The sequence below is a fragment of the Corapipo altera genome, unplaced genomic scaffold (genome assembly GCF_003945725.1).
Source record: "Corapipo altera isolate COAL_440 unplaced genomic scaffold, ASM394572v1 56, whole genome shotgun sequence".
Taxonomy (NCBI): Eukaryota; Metazoa; Chordata; class Aves; order Passeriformes; family Pipridae; genus Corapipo; species Corapipo altera.
This window is the reverse complement of record NW_020884896.1, coordinates 11,166,852-11,181,305: the sequence shown is the minus strand read 5'-3', so window position 1 is coordinate 11,181,305 and position 14,454 is coordinate 11,166,852. Positions and strand designations below refer to the sequence as shown.

General features: G+C 48.9%; 1 protein-coding gene across 4 annotated transcripts in view; it reads left to right on the top strand.

Annotated features, from left to right (window-relative positions):
* Positions 1 to 1,284: 1,284 nt before the first annotated feature.
* The window catches only part of AFAP1L2 (actin filament associated protein 1 like 2), a 69,731-nt gene continuing 56,561 nt past the window's right edge, over positions 1,285 to 14,454 (top strand). For all 4 annotated transcript variants that reach the window (XM_027648185.1, XM_027648184.1, XM_027648183.1 and 1 more), the window contains exon 1: positions 1,285 to 1,422. In XM_027648185.1, the coding sequence (XP_027503986.1) occupies positions 1,407 to 1,422 (16 nt within the window). In that variant the 5' untranslated portion in view covers positions 1,285 to 1,406. The remainder of the gene's footprint in view (positions 1,423 to 14,454) is intronic.

Below are 14,454 nucleotides of genomic sequence, written 5' to 3'. Positions count from 1 at the left end.
GGAACCCACCCATCTGTTTACTGCCCTCTGCAGGAAGAGGTTCATTTCCATTGCAGGCCACACCACCACATTCCTGCCCATACTTTCAATCCTGAGACAGGCCCAAGCTCTGTTCTGCCCAGACCCCAAAGGGGGTCAAAGCAGCAGGATGAGGATTAATCTTAACAACGTGATCTTGGTGTGACCCTGGTGTGACCATTGGCTTCCAGTGGAGGGAGGACGAGATGCTCACACAGAGAGCCAGTGGATGCAGCTCTGGTGAATGATGCAGAGCTTCATTGTTTTTCAGCTCCCAAGGAGAGCAGTTAATTTTCTAGGTAATGGTTGTATTTTTTTTCCTCAGGAATGGTGGAGCTGCTCACTCCAGTTAGGCACCTTGCCATAAAGGCCCTGTAATAGGCAGGAATGGCTCCCTTTTCCTCACAGTGACAGTTTAATTCTGAAGAGAAAATTTCCCCTATAACCCTCCTAGACCTTGCCGATTGTAACTTCCAGTACTTTCATTATTGAGATAAACATTAAATCCCTGCAATGTCTTTGAAATATTGTCCTGAAGACAGATTGTCACCTGTGCCCTATGAGGTCAGACTGGATGCCCACTTGTCCATGTGTTATTATTTGTGCACTTTGGACATGCTAGGTCTGGCTGTCGTGGTGGAAGTCCAGCAAAAATGTCACTGGAACACAAGAAGAGGAACATTTTCCTGTGAGATCAGCTCTGTCCGGGAGGAAGGTCCCACTAGGAATCCTCAATAAAGTAGCTGGAAAGGAGAGTGCAAGTTCACTGGCTTTGGGATACAGCTGCCCCGGGGAAGGCGGAAGGAAAACCCAACTTTTCAGCCTGCCAGCCCAGTGCAACGAGGAGGTGGGTCCCCGGGAGCCTCCTGCCTGGGGTCTTGGCACTGAGAACGACCGGGACCACACACGGCTATCCTGGGATAACCAGCGCTCTTCTCTGAATGCGCCCAAAGTCCCACTGCATCCGGAGCACACACCATCCCGAACACGGGGAGCAGGCAGGGCACCCCCGCCCCGGTACAGCGCTGGGGAGCAGCGAGGAGCCCCAGGAGCCACCCACGGGCTCAGCGCGGCACCCCGGGGTTCCCCTCTCCTGCCACCGGCCCCAGCCCGGCTCCGCTCCCCGGGACCGGCCGACGGAGAGGGTCCGCCCCCCAGCGCCAGCTCTCCATCCCAGCCCCAGGACCGGCTCCCACCCCGGAGCGCCGATCCCGGCCAGCTCCGCGGCTCCGGGGCGGGGCGGCAGCGCGGGCGGGGCGCCCCGGGCCGGCCGGGGGAGCCGGCGCTGCTGGAACAGGAGGATACGGGAGCGGAGCGGAGCCGAGCGCAGGCAGTGCCGTGTCCCGGAGCCCTCGGGAGCCGCTGGGCTACGGCCCCGCTGCACCCCCATGGAGAAATACAAAGGTGAGGGGACGGAGGCGTCACGCGTGTCCGTGTCCCGCGGGACCCGCCGGGGGGTTATCGGGGACCTGCGGGGGCGGCGCTGGAGGGAGAGAGGTGTGGTGGTCCTGGGGGGCGACAGACCCATTGACACTGTTGTTCCCTCGAGTGGGAAACCGCGACGGTGGTGGGATGTGGCGGGCGGGGGGCAGCTCCCGTGGGGATGTTTCCCGGGAGTGGGACTGGGATCAGCTGCGAGGAAAAGGGGTCCCCGCGAGTGAAGCCTGAGCGCAGTTCCGGGGGTCGGGGAGGGTTTGTCCCACGAGTGGAACCGGGCGACGAGGGAGAGGGTCCGGATCCGAGGAGGAGGAGGAGGCGGGGAGATAGTAGGGACGGGAGCCGGCTCCCAGGGGAGGCAGTCTCCGGGAGTGGGGCCAGGGATCGAGGTCCCCGCAAGTGGGGCCGGGATCAGCTCGGGGATGGAGGGGGAGCGGTCCCTGCGAGTGAGACCGGGCGGCGGGAGCCGCGGGGAAGGTGCGGGGCAGCGCGGGCGGGTCCCGCCCGGGGATGTGAAGTCTCTGCGTACCTGTCCCGGGCACCGGGCAGGGAGGGAGGGAGGGAGATGTGGAGAAACTTCGCGTTTTATCCGATTCACAGATCGGGACCTTTTTTTGTCACTTAAAAGCAGCGTCTTGTTGCGTTTTCTGCAGCCGCTCAGTTGTCTGACATTGCCGGCTTCGTCTTTCACCCTAAACCGCTCATCTTCGCGGACTTCCAACCCTCCCAGGCTGAACAGGCACGACATTGAGTGTCCTGTTGTCTAAACGCAAATAGTTTTGGTGGTTAGAGAGAGGGCAGGCGAGCAGCTCCCAGCTTTCTCTCTGGCAGGTCTCATCTAGGCTGGCTGTCACCCACAGCCCATTTATTTCCCCACAATCAATGGCTCTGGCGCTTCCTCTGTGATGCCGCTTGGTCGCAATCACCGAGATTGGCGCATCTCGGGTCCGTGCTGCTATGGGCATTCTTGGACACTTCTCAAACCTGAGCGCTCCTTGCCAGCTGAGGAGGGAGGAGGTGGGGCGAGGTGCCCGGGCAGGTGGCGCTCAGATGCGTGTGGGTGCTCTGTGATTTCTGCTCCTGCTGGTGCATAAAAGCTTCACCTGGAGGAGGCAGATCCAGCACTTGTGTAGCACCGAGTAACTTTGCAGTAAATTTTACCTGTTGAGAGGAAATGTGACTCTTCTTGTAATGGCTGTTCTCCTCATGGAGCTTGAACGTTTAAGTATGGAACTTGGTACTAAACAGATGTATTCCTGCCTGACCTCATTTGGACTTGTTACCATCAAACCAGGAAGGTTTGGTTAGGCATAGTAGATGCATCTGAACTAATAGCCCTTGTTCCTTAATCCTGCTTTGGTGGGGACTTTGTTTGTCGAGGTATCATACTGTACGAAGTTAATTTTTGCCAGGACTGTGGTTTTTTGACTTTAGTATTCTGACAGGGCTGGCACTGTGCTGCCTGTTGCATTTTGATCCTTTTCTTTCTTGTAATTGATACTTTACAGGCCTGATAAGCACAATAGTAATGTACTGCAAAAGCGATGCTAAAGATTATATTACAAGTCAAATATTGTGTGGTCTTTTTTTTTTTTTCCCTCCTACTGGCAAGGTCTGCACAATTCCATTCAGTTCCAGTAGTAAAGCAGTAGATTCATTAGGATTCAGCTATGTTTTGTATATTGTCTCTCTAAATATGCACACTGCTTCCTCAGAGCAGCAGGGATGTGTTCTGCACATGTGTAATGAATAGCGAGCGCAACTGATCGCAGAGCCTTGCCAGTGCTTTTTGTGTGAGTGGTAACGAGTTTGGGAGCATGGGAGAGGGAGGGTGTTAACGAGGCACCAAGGCATCACCAGCCCTGGGGGGGCAGCCACAGGTGGTGGCCACAGCTTGGTTAGTGGGTGGGAGGTGTAACTGGACTCACTGGGGCTGGTGAGGTGCAGGGGAAGGGCTGGGCTGGAGGAGAACATGTGGGAGTTGGGAGCCCTGAGGAGCAGGTGGAGAAGGCAGAGGAGTGAGTTGTTATTAATAAGCACAGAGGGATATGTGTCTGTTCTGGTGGGGATAACTCGTTGCTGCCATGGTTCAGGCAGAGTGCTTGTGCAGAGAAATCCTGTAATGATAGAGGTGCACAGACTCAATCAAACAGGGCTGTTGTGCAATGAACAACAGCCTGTTGTTTGGGGAACAGGAATTTGACTGCAAGATCTCTCCTATTACTTAAGAAATTAAGCTTGCAAGCATCAGCAAAACAGCAGACTTTCTTTCCTTTAAACACAGGTAGGGATGTGCATTAATCTGGATTCTAACCTGGCACGTGCAGGAGGTGTCTCTCCTATTTCAATGGCAAGTGAAACAGCCACAGGAATCTGGATGGGTGGAGTGTGCAGGGCCAGGTGGGATGGGAAGCTGGGTCTAGTGGCCAGCAGGGTGATACCAGTGGAGTGGGAATCGCTTGGGCTGTTGGACTTGCATGGTGGGAAGTGAAGGAGGAATTGTGAAACTCTCCTGGGAATGGGCTTCCTTTCCCAGTGACTACAAATGAGGTTGCAAGGCCAGCTGCACAGGAAGACACTGTGTCTTGACTCTTATTACGCTGTTTAAGCTCTGAAGGATGATCTTCACGTGCAGTAGGGATTTTTCTGTCAGGACACTCTTTAGAGTGCCTTCTGTTGGTGAAGATGCTATTTAAAAATCCATCTTCTCTCTGTCATTAGGAAGTATATGTGAGGCATAAGGAGCACCAGACCCAACAACCCAAGGGGACATAGGGAGACCTGCAGAGGGCAGCTGTGAGTGGGGGTGGTCACTGTACCCACAGCTGTGTAGTGACAAAGACAGAGCTGTTTATCTCTTGCTCCTCCTCTGTTTTCTGCAAGTGTTCTCTGGCTTTCTTCTCATGTGCTTTGCCTTTGCATATGGCAGCCGTCCCATCTTGTGCTCCCTGTTACAGGGGCACTATGGCTTCTTGCCTACTCCTTGCCATGCTTATCAGACATGGCTGGGTGGTCCATGACCAGCCATCTCCAGACTCCTGGAGGGGAAGATGTGCTGAATGTGCTGTTACTGATGAGGGGTATGTTGGTGGCACCTTTATCTATCTGCCATCCCTTCAAGTCCTCTCAGACCAAGCCCTTGTCACCACAGTCGCGAGTGATTCCCTGTGATGCAGCCCTTTGCTCATAGTCTAAAATGTCAAGTGGTGTGAGCCTTGAGAGATTTGTAAGATTATTATTGTATTTTTAATGTGTTAGAGCTCTGTAATGGAAATCAGAGCAACTTGCAGCTCAGTTCTTCAAAGAAAGGTGTTTGGCATTCATGTTTTACTATCTCTGTTGAGCAAAGATACAAGTTTCATATCTCTTAAGGTGGGTCTTCAGTAGTGTTTGCAGTGCTCCCCCACAGAGATGAGCGTTGTTTGCCCATGGAGGAGAGGTGGTCTTCTTAACAGAGGCCAACAGTTTAGTGTTGATAAGGATTAAAATAGAGACATGGTAGAAAGAAGGAGTGTTTTCTTGCTAGTTAACATGTTTTAACTGGGAGGGTAAAGGGAGGTGAGTGTTCGAGGCTTCGGCACGTGTACTTTTTAACAAGTTATTGCAAATACAGGGATATATATGCTTGGGATTAAACTGCAAAGTGGAGACATGAATAAAATATATGAGCCCTAGCCTGGTAGCAATCTGAGGCCCTTTATAAACTCTTGTTAATCAGAGTCGGAAATGGATTGATTCATATGAACATGATCCCATGTCTCTGTACAGACATATGTGGTTTCTCCTCAGCTGATCATCCACACAGCTGTTGTGTTTAGCTCATTGTCTTGGTGTGGCAACTGGAGAAAGCAGGGCAATGTACTGCTCTGTGCCAAATCCAATACAACTTTCAGCTGCCAGGCTGAGCATTCTTTTAAATGCAGATGAAAATTAATGTAATGCGTAACCTCGTAAAGTATACAGTAACTCTCACTTCTGTGAGAGTGACCCTGATTGGTTTTGGAGAATGGAACACACTCCCCACATTCTGCTGGGGAATAGGCAGCAAAAGTGCAGTTATTTACTCTGCAGGGATTGAGGACATGAAACCTTTTTATGTAACTGAAACCACAGCCTGACTCAATTATACATCTGCCATGTCCACCCTTCCAAACCATCCTACACACTGTCACCTGTGCCAGTGTAGTATTTCTGTCCCTCTAGCACAGCTGCGTTTCTTATTTAAACAGGGCACATGAGGATGCTGTGATTTGTATTGGGCACAAATGAGGCTCTCTAGAGCTCTCCACACCAGGACGGGCTCACTGCAGATGGGCATGAGGCTGGAGGGATGCTGACTTCAGCTCCATTTGATGAGCAGTGGTGGCCCTTGGGGGGGTTTGTGTGTAACTACCAGGTTTGGGGTGCTTCTTTTGCTATCCCCAAAATAGTCTTTGAGTTTTGCTTCATCTCTTGCGAGTAAGGGGCAGGGATCCATGCAGTGAAGAGCAGTGGGACAATACCCCTGTAGCCCTGCTGTTCTAGGGTCTGTGCTCCATCTGTATAACTACCAAAAATTGCCAAGAGCCCTGCTCCTGAAGCTAGGAGAGAAACTTTCTTCCGGAAAAAAAAAAAAAAAAGGATAAAAGCTAGCTCACAAGCTCTGAGCCTTTGAGCATCTGCTTTTGGAGTGCTCCTGGCAGGGCATGAGCCTTTACCCTTGTGGTATCTTCCAGTGTGTAAGTCAGTCTTGCTGCCCTTCCTTCACACACCTTCTCCACTCCCTGCCGTGGGCTCCGTGTGCCATGCTGGGCTGGGGCCGGAGGTACCATGTGAATGAGTTTATTGTTCGTGGGTTGTCACTGATCGCTTTCATTGAACACCCACAGCCCAGGAACACAGGGAGTGTCTATGCAAAAATGCTTGTACTGCTTTATTTAGACACATGGCTGGCTCTTTCAGCTCCCAGCAGCAACAATGGACTGGGGGCAAGCAGGCAACTGGGAAGCTCATGTCACCCAGGCTCTGCAGGTCTGCACAGCAAGGCACCACAAGGCTTTTAAATCTGAGTTCTGGATGCCTGCTCAGCTGCATACTTACTCCTCAGCGTTTCCATCTCAACATACAGCACATATGAAGGGTTTAGTGACTCAACTGAACCCCTTAAGGTTTTATGGCAAATCCAGGACCTGAATCCCAAGCTCCTTAACCAATGGTCAGTGCTATGCTTGCAACCATCCTGCCTGGGTCAGGGAAATTGGGCATGCTGTTCTGTTAAGAAGTCTTTGTAAACTCTAATTTGCTGTACCCTCTGGAAAGGAAGGATTCATCTAAGGCAGGGAAGTGCATCTTCAGGCAATAGCAACCAGAGAGCCCAGAGCTGTAGTGGACATCTTGGGGAACCAAAAATAAGAGGTGCACCTGTCATTAAAGATGATGCAGAGCATGTGCACCTAGGGCATAGGTGTTCCTGTCTGAAGCTGCCTGGCTGAAGCACAGATCCAGACCCAGCAAGTAAATTGGAATCCTGCAGTCACACAGCCAGTTTGATGACCTGCATATTATTGTTTACTTCGTCTTAAAAGCTGAGTCATTTGTGCTTTTCTCTCAGATCAACAGACAAGACAGACTGGTCCAGTTGGTACTGCAACCTGTCAGCACAGCTCAGTGGGTCAGAGACGTGTCTGACAGGGCCTTGCCCCAAAGAGCTGCTAGTGGAGGTGCCAATACAGCCCGTTTCTGGGCTGGAGCCACTTATATGGCTCTGTCGTGGGTCTGGATAGGGAAGAAGTGTTACGGAACTGGCAGTTTCCCTGGTAGTAGCTGAGAGAAGGCATTTCAATTGCAAGAGCTGTGCTGCAATGTGAAGAAGAGGGGTTAAATTTGGGAAGTTCTTGCTGTGTGCTACAGTGCCTGGTTAAAAACCTTGTGTGAACTGGAGGAATGTCTGTAAAAGTTCACAAAAGAAAAATCTGTTTTGAAGCGTTCAGTAGGAAGATGCTGATCTCCCAGTACCCAAAGTTCTTATTTTTTAAAAAAATAAAATACTAAATTCACTTAAACCCAGGGAGCAGAGCTTTAGAAGGGAAAAGCCTCCAAAACAAACACAAGTTGCTAAGGGTGGCCAGAGGAGCCAAGCCCTTTGAGAAGCTGCAGCAAAGCAGTGCTGGCTCAGTGCCTGCACGTGCTCCTTCTGTGGGGCCGAGCCCTTGGTCCAAATCCGGCTTCTTGCTCCGGCCACAGCCCATAGAGAGAACAACCAGGGCTGGCACCACTGGGAGCAGTTTGGCTTGGGGCTGGTTGGCCAGGCTGGGTGGGAGAGCAGCTGTCGCTGGAGGAGGTGAATACAGTAGTTCCTGCTGCAGGGGGAGATTGGCTTCCCATTGCTACCATGAGCTGGGGTGCAGGAGTGGAGGTCAGTGCAGGACCCACAGTGTAGCAGGATGCTGTGGAGGGAAGGCCTGGGAGATGTGCTGGGTTGGTCTGAAGTTCAAAAGACAAGGGCTGAGACTTACTAAAGTACATTCCCTCCGCCCTCACTGACCTATTGCTTTCTTCCTGGGCAGAATTCCATAGAAAGCAAGTCTCAGGATGGTTTGGTGCATGGCAACATTGTCTTTGGTTATAAACAGCTCTGTCTGGAAGTAAATATCTCAGAATTATGGGATCAGACTGAAATTCCCGCATAACATAACTTGGCCATTTGCAATTTAATAAAAGCCAGTATTTCCCCTCCTTGGGTAGACTGTGCAGTGTTGCATGAAGATTTTTTCCCCTTTGGATTTTCTTAGGATAAAAGTATAGCACAGGTCTTAGAAAAAGCCTGGGAAATAGGGATCCACAAGTCTTAGCTGGCAGTGTAGCCTGTGGGCTTCTTATTTCTGGGATCTCCTCCAGAGATAACCAGGAACAGTAGCCACCCCCATCACTGGTGTGATGCACGTGTTTTTTCACTTGCTTTTGTGTCTTAGGAGACTGAATCTTTTTAAAAGTATCTTTAGATTCCCAATCTTGCAAATAATTAATGAGGCTTTCCAGAGTTGGCACTGAGTTTGGGGTGTAGAGGTGGGCAACTAAGCAGTCAGGATGCTTTTTGAAGAAGTTTGCATAACACTTTGGCAGGAGTGCTTTGAAAGAGGTGGGTCTGAGCCAGGAGACTTTTGTAGTTCATGCTCAAGTTGTGGCTTGAGCCCTTCCCTCTTGGATTGAGTTAGATGGGGAGCAAGTCTTGGTCTGCTGCAAGGAGAGGATCTCTGTCCTGGAGTCTGTGTGTGTTCTCAGGCAGGCAGCTCAGGCAGGTGTCGAAGGGAAGCGTATGTGCGGGCTACTGTGAGAAGAGATAAGGTGTCTGCAAAGAAATCTCTGATCCAAAGTTGCTCTGCAGATCTCATCATTGCTATTGTCAGTGCAAAGTATGACAACTATTAAGTCTTGGGAAGAAAGAGCTGGCTTGCAGAGAACCTGAGTTGCACAAGTTTTACACAATGTCACTCACTAGTGGCTTTAGCTGGAAGTCTCTCCGACAGTGTGTGTGAAATGTGGAGCTTTCTTCTACCGAGGAATGCAACCAAGCCAGCTGCAGTCCCACAGCCTTCCAGTAGCACTGTCAGTTTGTCATCTCTGGAATAAGCCCGTGTATGTGTCCAGACAGCCCCAGTGCCAAACAGCTCTGACTTCTGGTGGTCCTGCTGTGAACGAGCTGAAATCAGTAGAATGCAGAGATGCTTTTTGGTGCCTGCTGGTAACAGATACATGGTCTCAGCAGTTAGGTGGCCACCACTTCTGGTAGCAAAATATCAGAAGAGTGGAAATTGGGGCTGCCTTTAAAAGTGGAGATGTGGCAAGCCCAGGCTTCTGCAGCAGCTTGTGACAGCTGGAGGCTGTCTGTTCCATCCATCCCATCAGCAGCTTCATCCCAGCTGCTTGGCTGGCGAGCATGTCCCATCTCCTTTGTATAAATCCAGTGTCTTCAAGGATCCTTTGTGTTCTACTGTAGTCTCTAAAAATGTACCATGTTGTCTTGAATGGTGGGAACTTCTGCTGTTTTTATTGTTGTACTTTTCAGATTTCTCCATTGCCCTGGAGTATGCAGAATCTGGCAGAGAGCTGGGATTGTAATGTACCATTCTTCATCTGCTATAGAATTGACTGATCTTGGTAGCTGTTGGAATATGATAAAGAAGAAGAGAACTGCTCAGACTAATTGAGCTCAATCTATAAAGCAGCTGAGTTAGATCTTTACCTTACTGTCATTGTCTGGGCTGAGGGATGGGATGTGCGTTCATATCATCCAACCTCAGGCAGGTGTTTGGTCCCTGTTGGTAATTCAGTACTCATGCATGTGGGTGAAGGCAGCTCTTTTTGCTAAAAGACAAACTGTGTGTGACACTTCATGAGGTTGTGGAGGTGCCAGGCAAAGGCAGGCAAGCCTGGCTGCTCTGTGGTCCAGGTGCCCTCCTCCCCAAGCCTGAGGCCACAGAAGAGCTGGGGGCACACCAATCAGGGTGGTCCTGGCTCCACCATCAGCTGCTGCAGGGGTCTACAGTCTGCTGGGCAGCACAGTGGCTACGTGCTTTTTCTCCTGAATTTTTTCCGTCCATGAGGGTTGTTCACCTCATCTGGGACACGTTGCACTTGGTGCCTGGGGCTGTAAGTGTAGGCAGTGCTGGGCCTGCAGGTGCATTTGGAGTTCAGCAGCCTCACCTGTCTCATTGAAAGATGGTCACTTGAAAGTGCCCCAGAGCAGTGCAGTCACCAGTGAAATGTGTGTGTGACAGTTTTGGATGGTTTTGGTTTTCTCCCACCTCAGTGTTTGTACTCCACACTTACTTGTGTCTTCCTTCCCTGAGCAGCAGTGTCAGAGCTGGATGTGGTTGTTGGTCATGCTCAGCCTGCGTGTGGTCACGGTTCCAGTGACCTCTGGAATAAGTTATCTCTGCAGAGCAGCCTCTTGTGTGCTCTTCCTCCTTCACCCACCAATACCTCTAGCAATACCTCCTTTGGCTGTAGGAAGACATGAAGACTTCTTGTGACATTTCTAATTGAGTGTTACCTAATCATGTCTATACCTTAAGTAATCATAACACTAAGGAGTTAATAATATAAGCCATTTTCTGCTAACAAGGACCTGTCCTGTTGCAAGGCCAAGGCTGAATGGGTTAAGGAGCAAGAGAAATGTTCTCTGAGGTTTACAGTGGAGATGCGCTCTCCTCAAAACAAAACCAAAAGGTCTCGTTTCTTCTTACTTATGGAAAATAGAAGTTAGCTACCATATAATTGAGCAAAGCAACACTAGTAAATTATTTACTCAAGTTAAGCATGGTATTATTTTATATAAACACAGGTTTCCATTACTGCTTCAACTTTATTCCATCTTTTCTCCTCTAGTCATGTTACAGGATACACAGGTATCCATGCACGATGTCTCTCACCTTTCTCTAATGAGCAGTGCTAACTGATGATATTATCTAGTTGCCCAGATGCCACTTCAGTTTAATTTGCTGTAGCTAGAGCTTTGAAATTGTTTCCCTTGTGAGATGATACTTCCTGGAAATTAGGTTGACTTCCAAGTGCTGAAAGGAATTATTGACTTGTTAGGGACTGGCTGCTGTAATGCAGTACTGTACAGACCTTGTAACTGATTAAAGTGTGTCAGAAAATTATCAGTGCTCCAAGTGTGGTTTGGCTTACATTTGAGTCCATATGAACCCCAAGGCCTGGTTCTAGAAAAAAATCACCAGTAAATCAATATTGAAGTATATTAATTACACTAACATATACTCTTGATTTCTGGGATATTGTGTTGTAATTCTCTCTCTGATCATGATCCACAGCTCCTGAGACACTGTTAATGTGGTCTGTCATCTGAGAGCTTGGATCATGGTAGCTTGTCACATCTTCAGCTCAGCAGGCTCTTGCTTTAATCACCTATATTTGCCAAAATACTGATCAAATCTGTTTCTGTGGGTTACACTGGTTTATACTGAGCCAGCATAAACTGGCAATATATGAAACAGAACAGACCTGGGCGAGGGTGCAGTTGCTTTAAGCCCATATCTGTTAGCATTCTGCACTGGTTAACTTCAGTGGATGTAGTTTTCATATTATGTTGTTCAAACATATGCTCTCTGAGTGTAGAAGAGACCTATTTCTGGAAACTGAAGTGGGAGTTGGCAGAGTGGGGGGAAGTGAAATGGCAATCAAAATTCCCATACTTTATCCTAAAGGCTGAATTCCCATGTCTGGCTGAGAAGAGAAACAAATGCTTTCTAGACCCAGGAGGCTCAGCATTCCCCGAAACAGAATGATTTATTTTTAATTCTGATAGTTCACTGGAGCTCTTAAAACTGTCATTGCTCTTTTGGTTTATTGTACTACTTAGAAATAAGTGCAGCAAACTTTGGACAATGCTGAGTTGACAAACCTGGGGTGCTGTAGGAAGGGAGAGAGCAGGTATGTCCAGCAGTCAGCATTGGCACCACTGGTGAGTCCATCCAAGCTGGAGCATGGCCTGAGTTGCAGGGGCAGCACTCAGAGGCAAAGATTGACTCTGGCTGAAATTTTGTATTAAACGGCACGGAATTTCGCGTTCATTTCTTTGGACTGGCTACGTCAGCCTTCCTTCAATTCTTTGGCTGAAATAATGACATCCCCTAAGCTTATGTGCTGGGCATTTTTTCATTTGCTGCTGATACCATTTCAGCTATGGCCAGCCTTTTATTCTTGTGGTGGTCAGTTACAGCTCCCACAGGAATGCCAAAGCCATAGGGACCGCCAGGGACACAGCTGGGTGTTGAGCACAGAGAATGTTACTTGTGTGAGAGGGTTTGAAGGTCGTATGTTGGGTGTCCTGGTAGTGCTGTGCAGGTGATAAAACAGACTATCCTCACAGTTAATATAGGCTGTTGACTGTCTCTTTGGAACTAGTGTTGCCCCAAAACCAGGATAAGGGCCATGGACTGTTGTGTACGACTTTCAGATTCCATGTTCGTACATCATTTGGCTGCTCGGTGTCTCCATTAAGAAATGCGTAGGTCTGGATGATACTCCAATGCTTCCTTTAAGGTATTCTTCTAACATGTGACTCTGGTCAGACAACTTCACCCTGATAAGCTATGATAAGCTATGAAATCTTTGCAGTTTGCTTTGTTTCTGTGCCTGATTGAGGTTTTTGTTGGAAATGCTCTGTTTCCAGCATATGTTCTTGTTTTTCCTGTGAACATGATTGCCTTTGGCCCACATTTAGGCAAGGTAGAAAGGGCCAAATTCATTCCTTGTGTCATTCCAGCGTAGACAATGGGCTGACCACAAGGGTCAGATTGGATCTAAGATTTACATTAGGTTTACTGCAATTTTTATCCATTTTTATTGATACATTACTTAAGAAATTACTTAACTGTATTTCTGGTGCACTTGATAAAGATGCCTTTGAATTTAATATAACGAGATCTGATTTGTGATAGAGGAGGAATTTCTTAGCCAAGCAGCCACGCTCACAGTTCCGGGTGCTAATAGCGCTGACACAGCTGACCCTTGCTCCAGACACAGTTATTTGGACTGTGAAAGATGAGGAGGCTCTGCTGCACTGGAGACATGCAGCCAAATCATCTGTGGACATCCCAGCAAGATCTCAGGTCCCTGGTGCTGAGCTGGCAGTGGAGAACAGACCCCATCTATCCACGCCATCTTCACCTTCTCTGACCCTTTAGGCTGAAGCCGCTCCAGCTGCAGATGAAATGGTGCTCCTAAGATGTTTACTTGTCCCAGATTCTGGGTTGGAATTTCAAATTTTCTTTCAGCCCTTGATTGCACAATTGCCTTCCCTCATTCATACACTTGCTTTTTATCAGTTATTCCCAAATGTGCAGGCCTGCTCTGCCATCATACTGGCAGAAGGAAGGAGAATGTTCCATTTTGAATATGTAAAGGGAGTTGCTGCTTCGTACAGACAGAACTGGCTTCTAGATGAAAGAGTCAAATACCAAATTGTTTTGTTTCAGTTAGAGCAGGAGAAGCTTTGATCTCGAGGAGATGACTCAGTCAGTAGCAGGAAACTATTCTTTATAGCGAGTTTAGAAATGAAATGTGAAGATTTAGGCTATGATGGCTTTGACATGTCAGTCATAGTATATACTATGTGAAAATGAAAACCATAAAAAAGCCATCTGAAATGAAGTGTGGAGGCTTCTCTGAAAAGAGAAAAAAACACTTCTGATGTTGGTTGCCAAGAGTTTTCCTGAAGTCAGAAAGGACTGGGGATGGGGGAAGATCATTCCTATCAAGATACGAATAATGAGCAATGTGGACAAAGCAGGAAGGGGAAAGACTTCCTGCAGCACTGCTCAGACCAGGCCAGGATAAAAATTGGGGTCTCCTGGCCCCAAGTCAGGCTCCATAATCTATCTGTGCTACCCCCTCTTCACCCTGCCTCAGTGCATCATCCCCTTTGTCACCTCTCACAGCTCTCTGGATGAGAAGGCAGACGCGGCCAGACCCTGCTTGGTCACTGGGTTGGCTCCAGTTGCACAGAGCAGGGATGGGCCAGCATCTTGCTACTGAGCTGCTTTTATCTGGAGCCAGGTGACGGGCTCTGATCAATGCAGCTGTGTTTTGTGGCACTGCAGCTGACAGAATAAACACAGCTGGGCCGCGGCTGGGTCTCTGCGCCTGCCGCAGCTCACATGCATGGCCTGAGCCGTGCTGGCGTGGCCAGCACCCTGGGGATGTGGTGAAACACATCTGGCTCGCCACAGAGAGATGCTGGCAATTCCCGGTGTGAAAGGAAAGTGTTCATTATTTCTGCAGCTTTGTTATCCAGCCACTGACTTGTGTTTTGTTCTGTGCTACTGTCTGTGCTCTATAGGCTACAGACAAATGGGTATCTACCTGAAGATGGCCTCAGAATGTTTCCTAGTTCTTTTTGATGACTGCAGGCAGGAGGTGGGGACTTCTTTGGCACAGTTGCCTTGTGAAGTATCCTGCTATTAACAGTTTATTTCTGCTGAGGAGGATGGCCCAGCC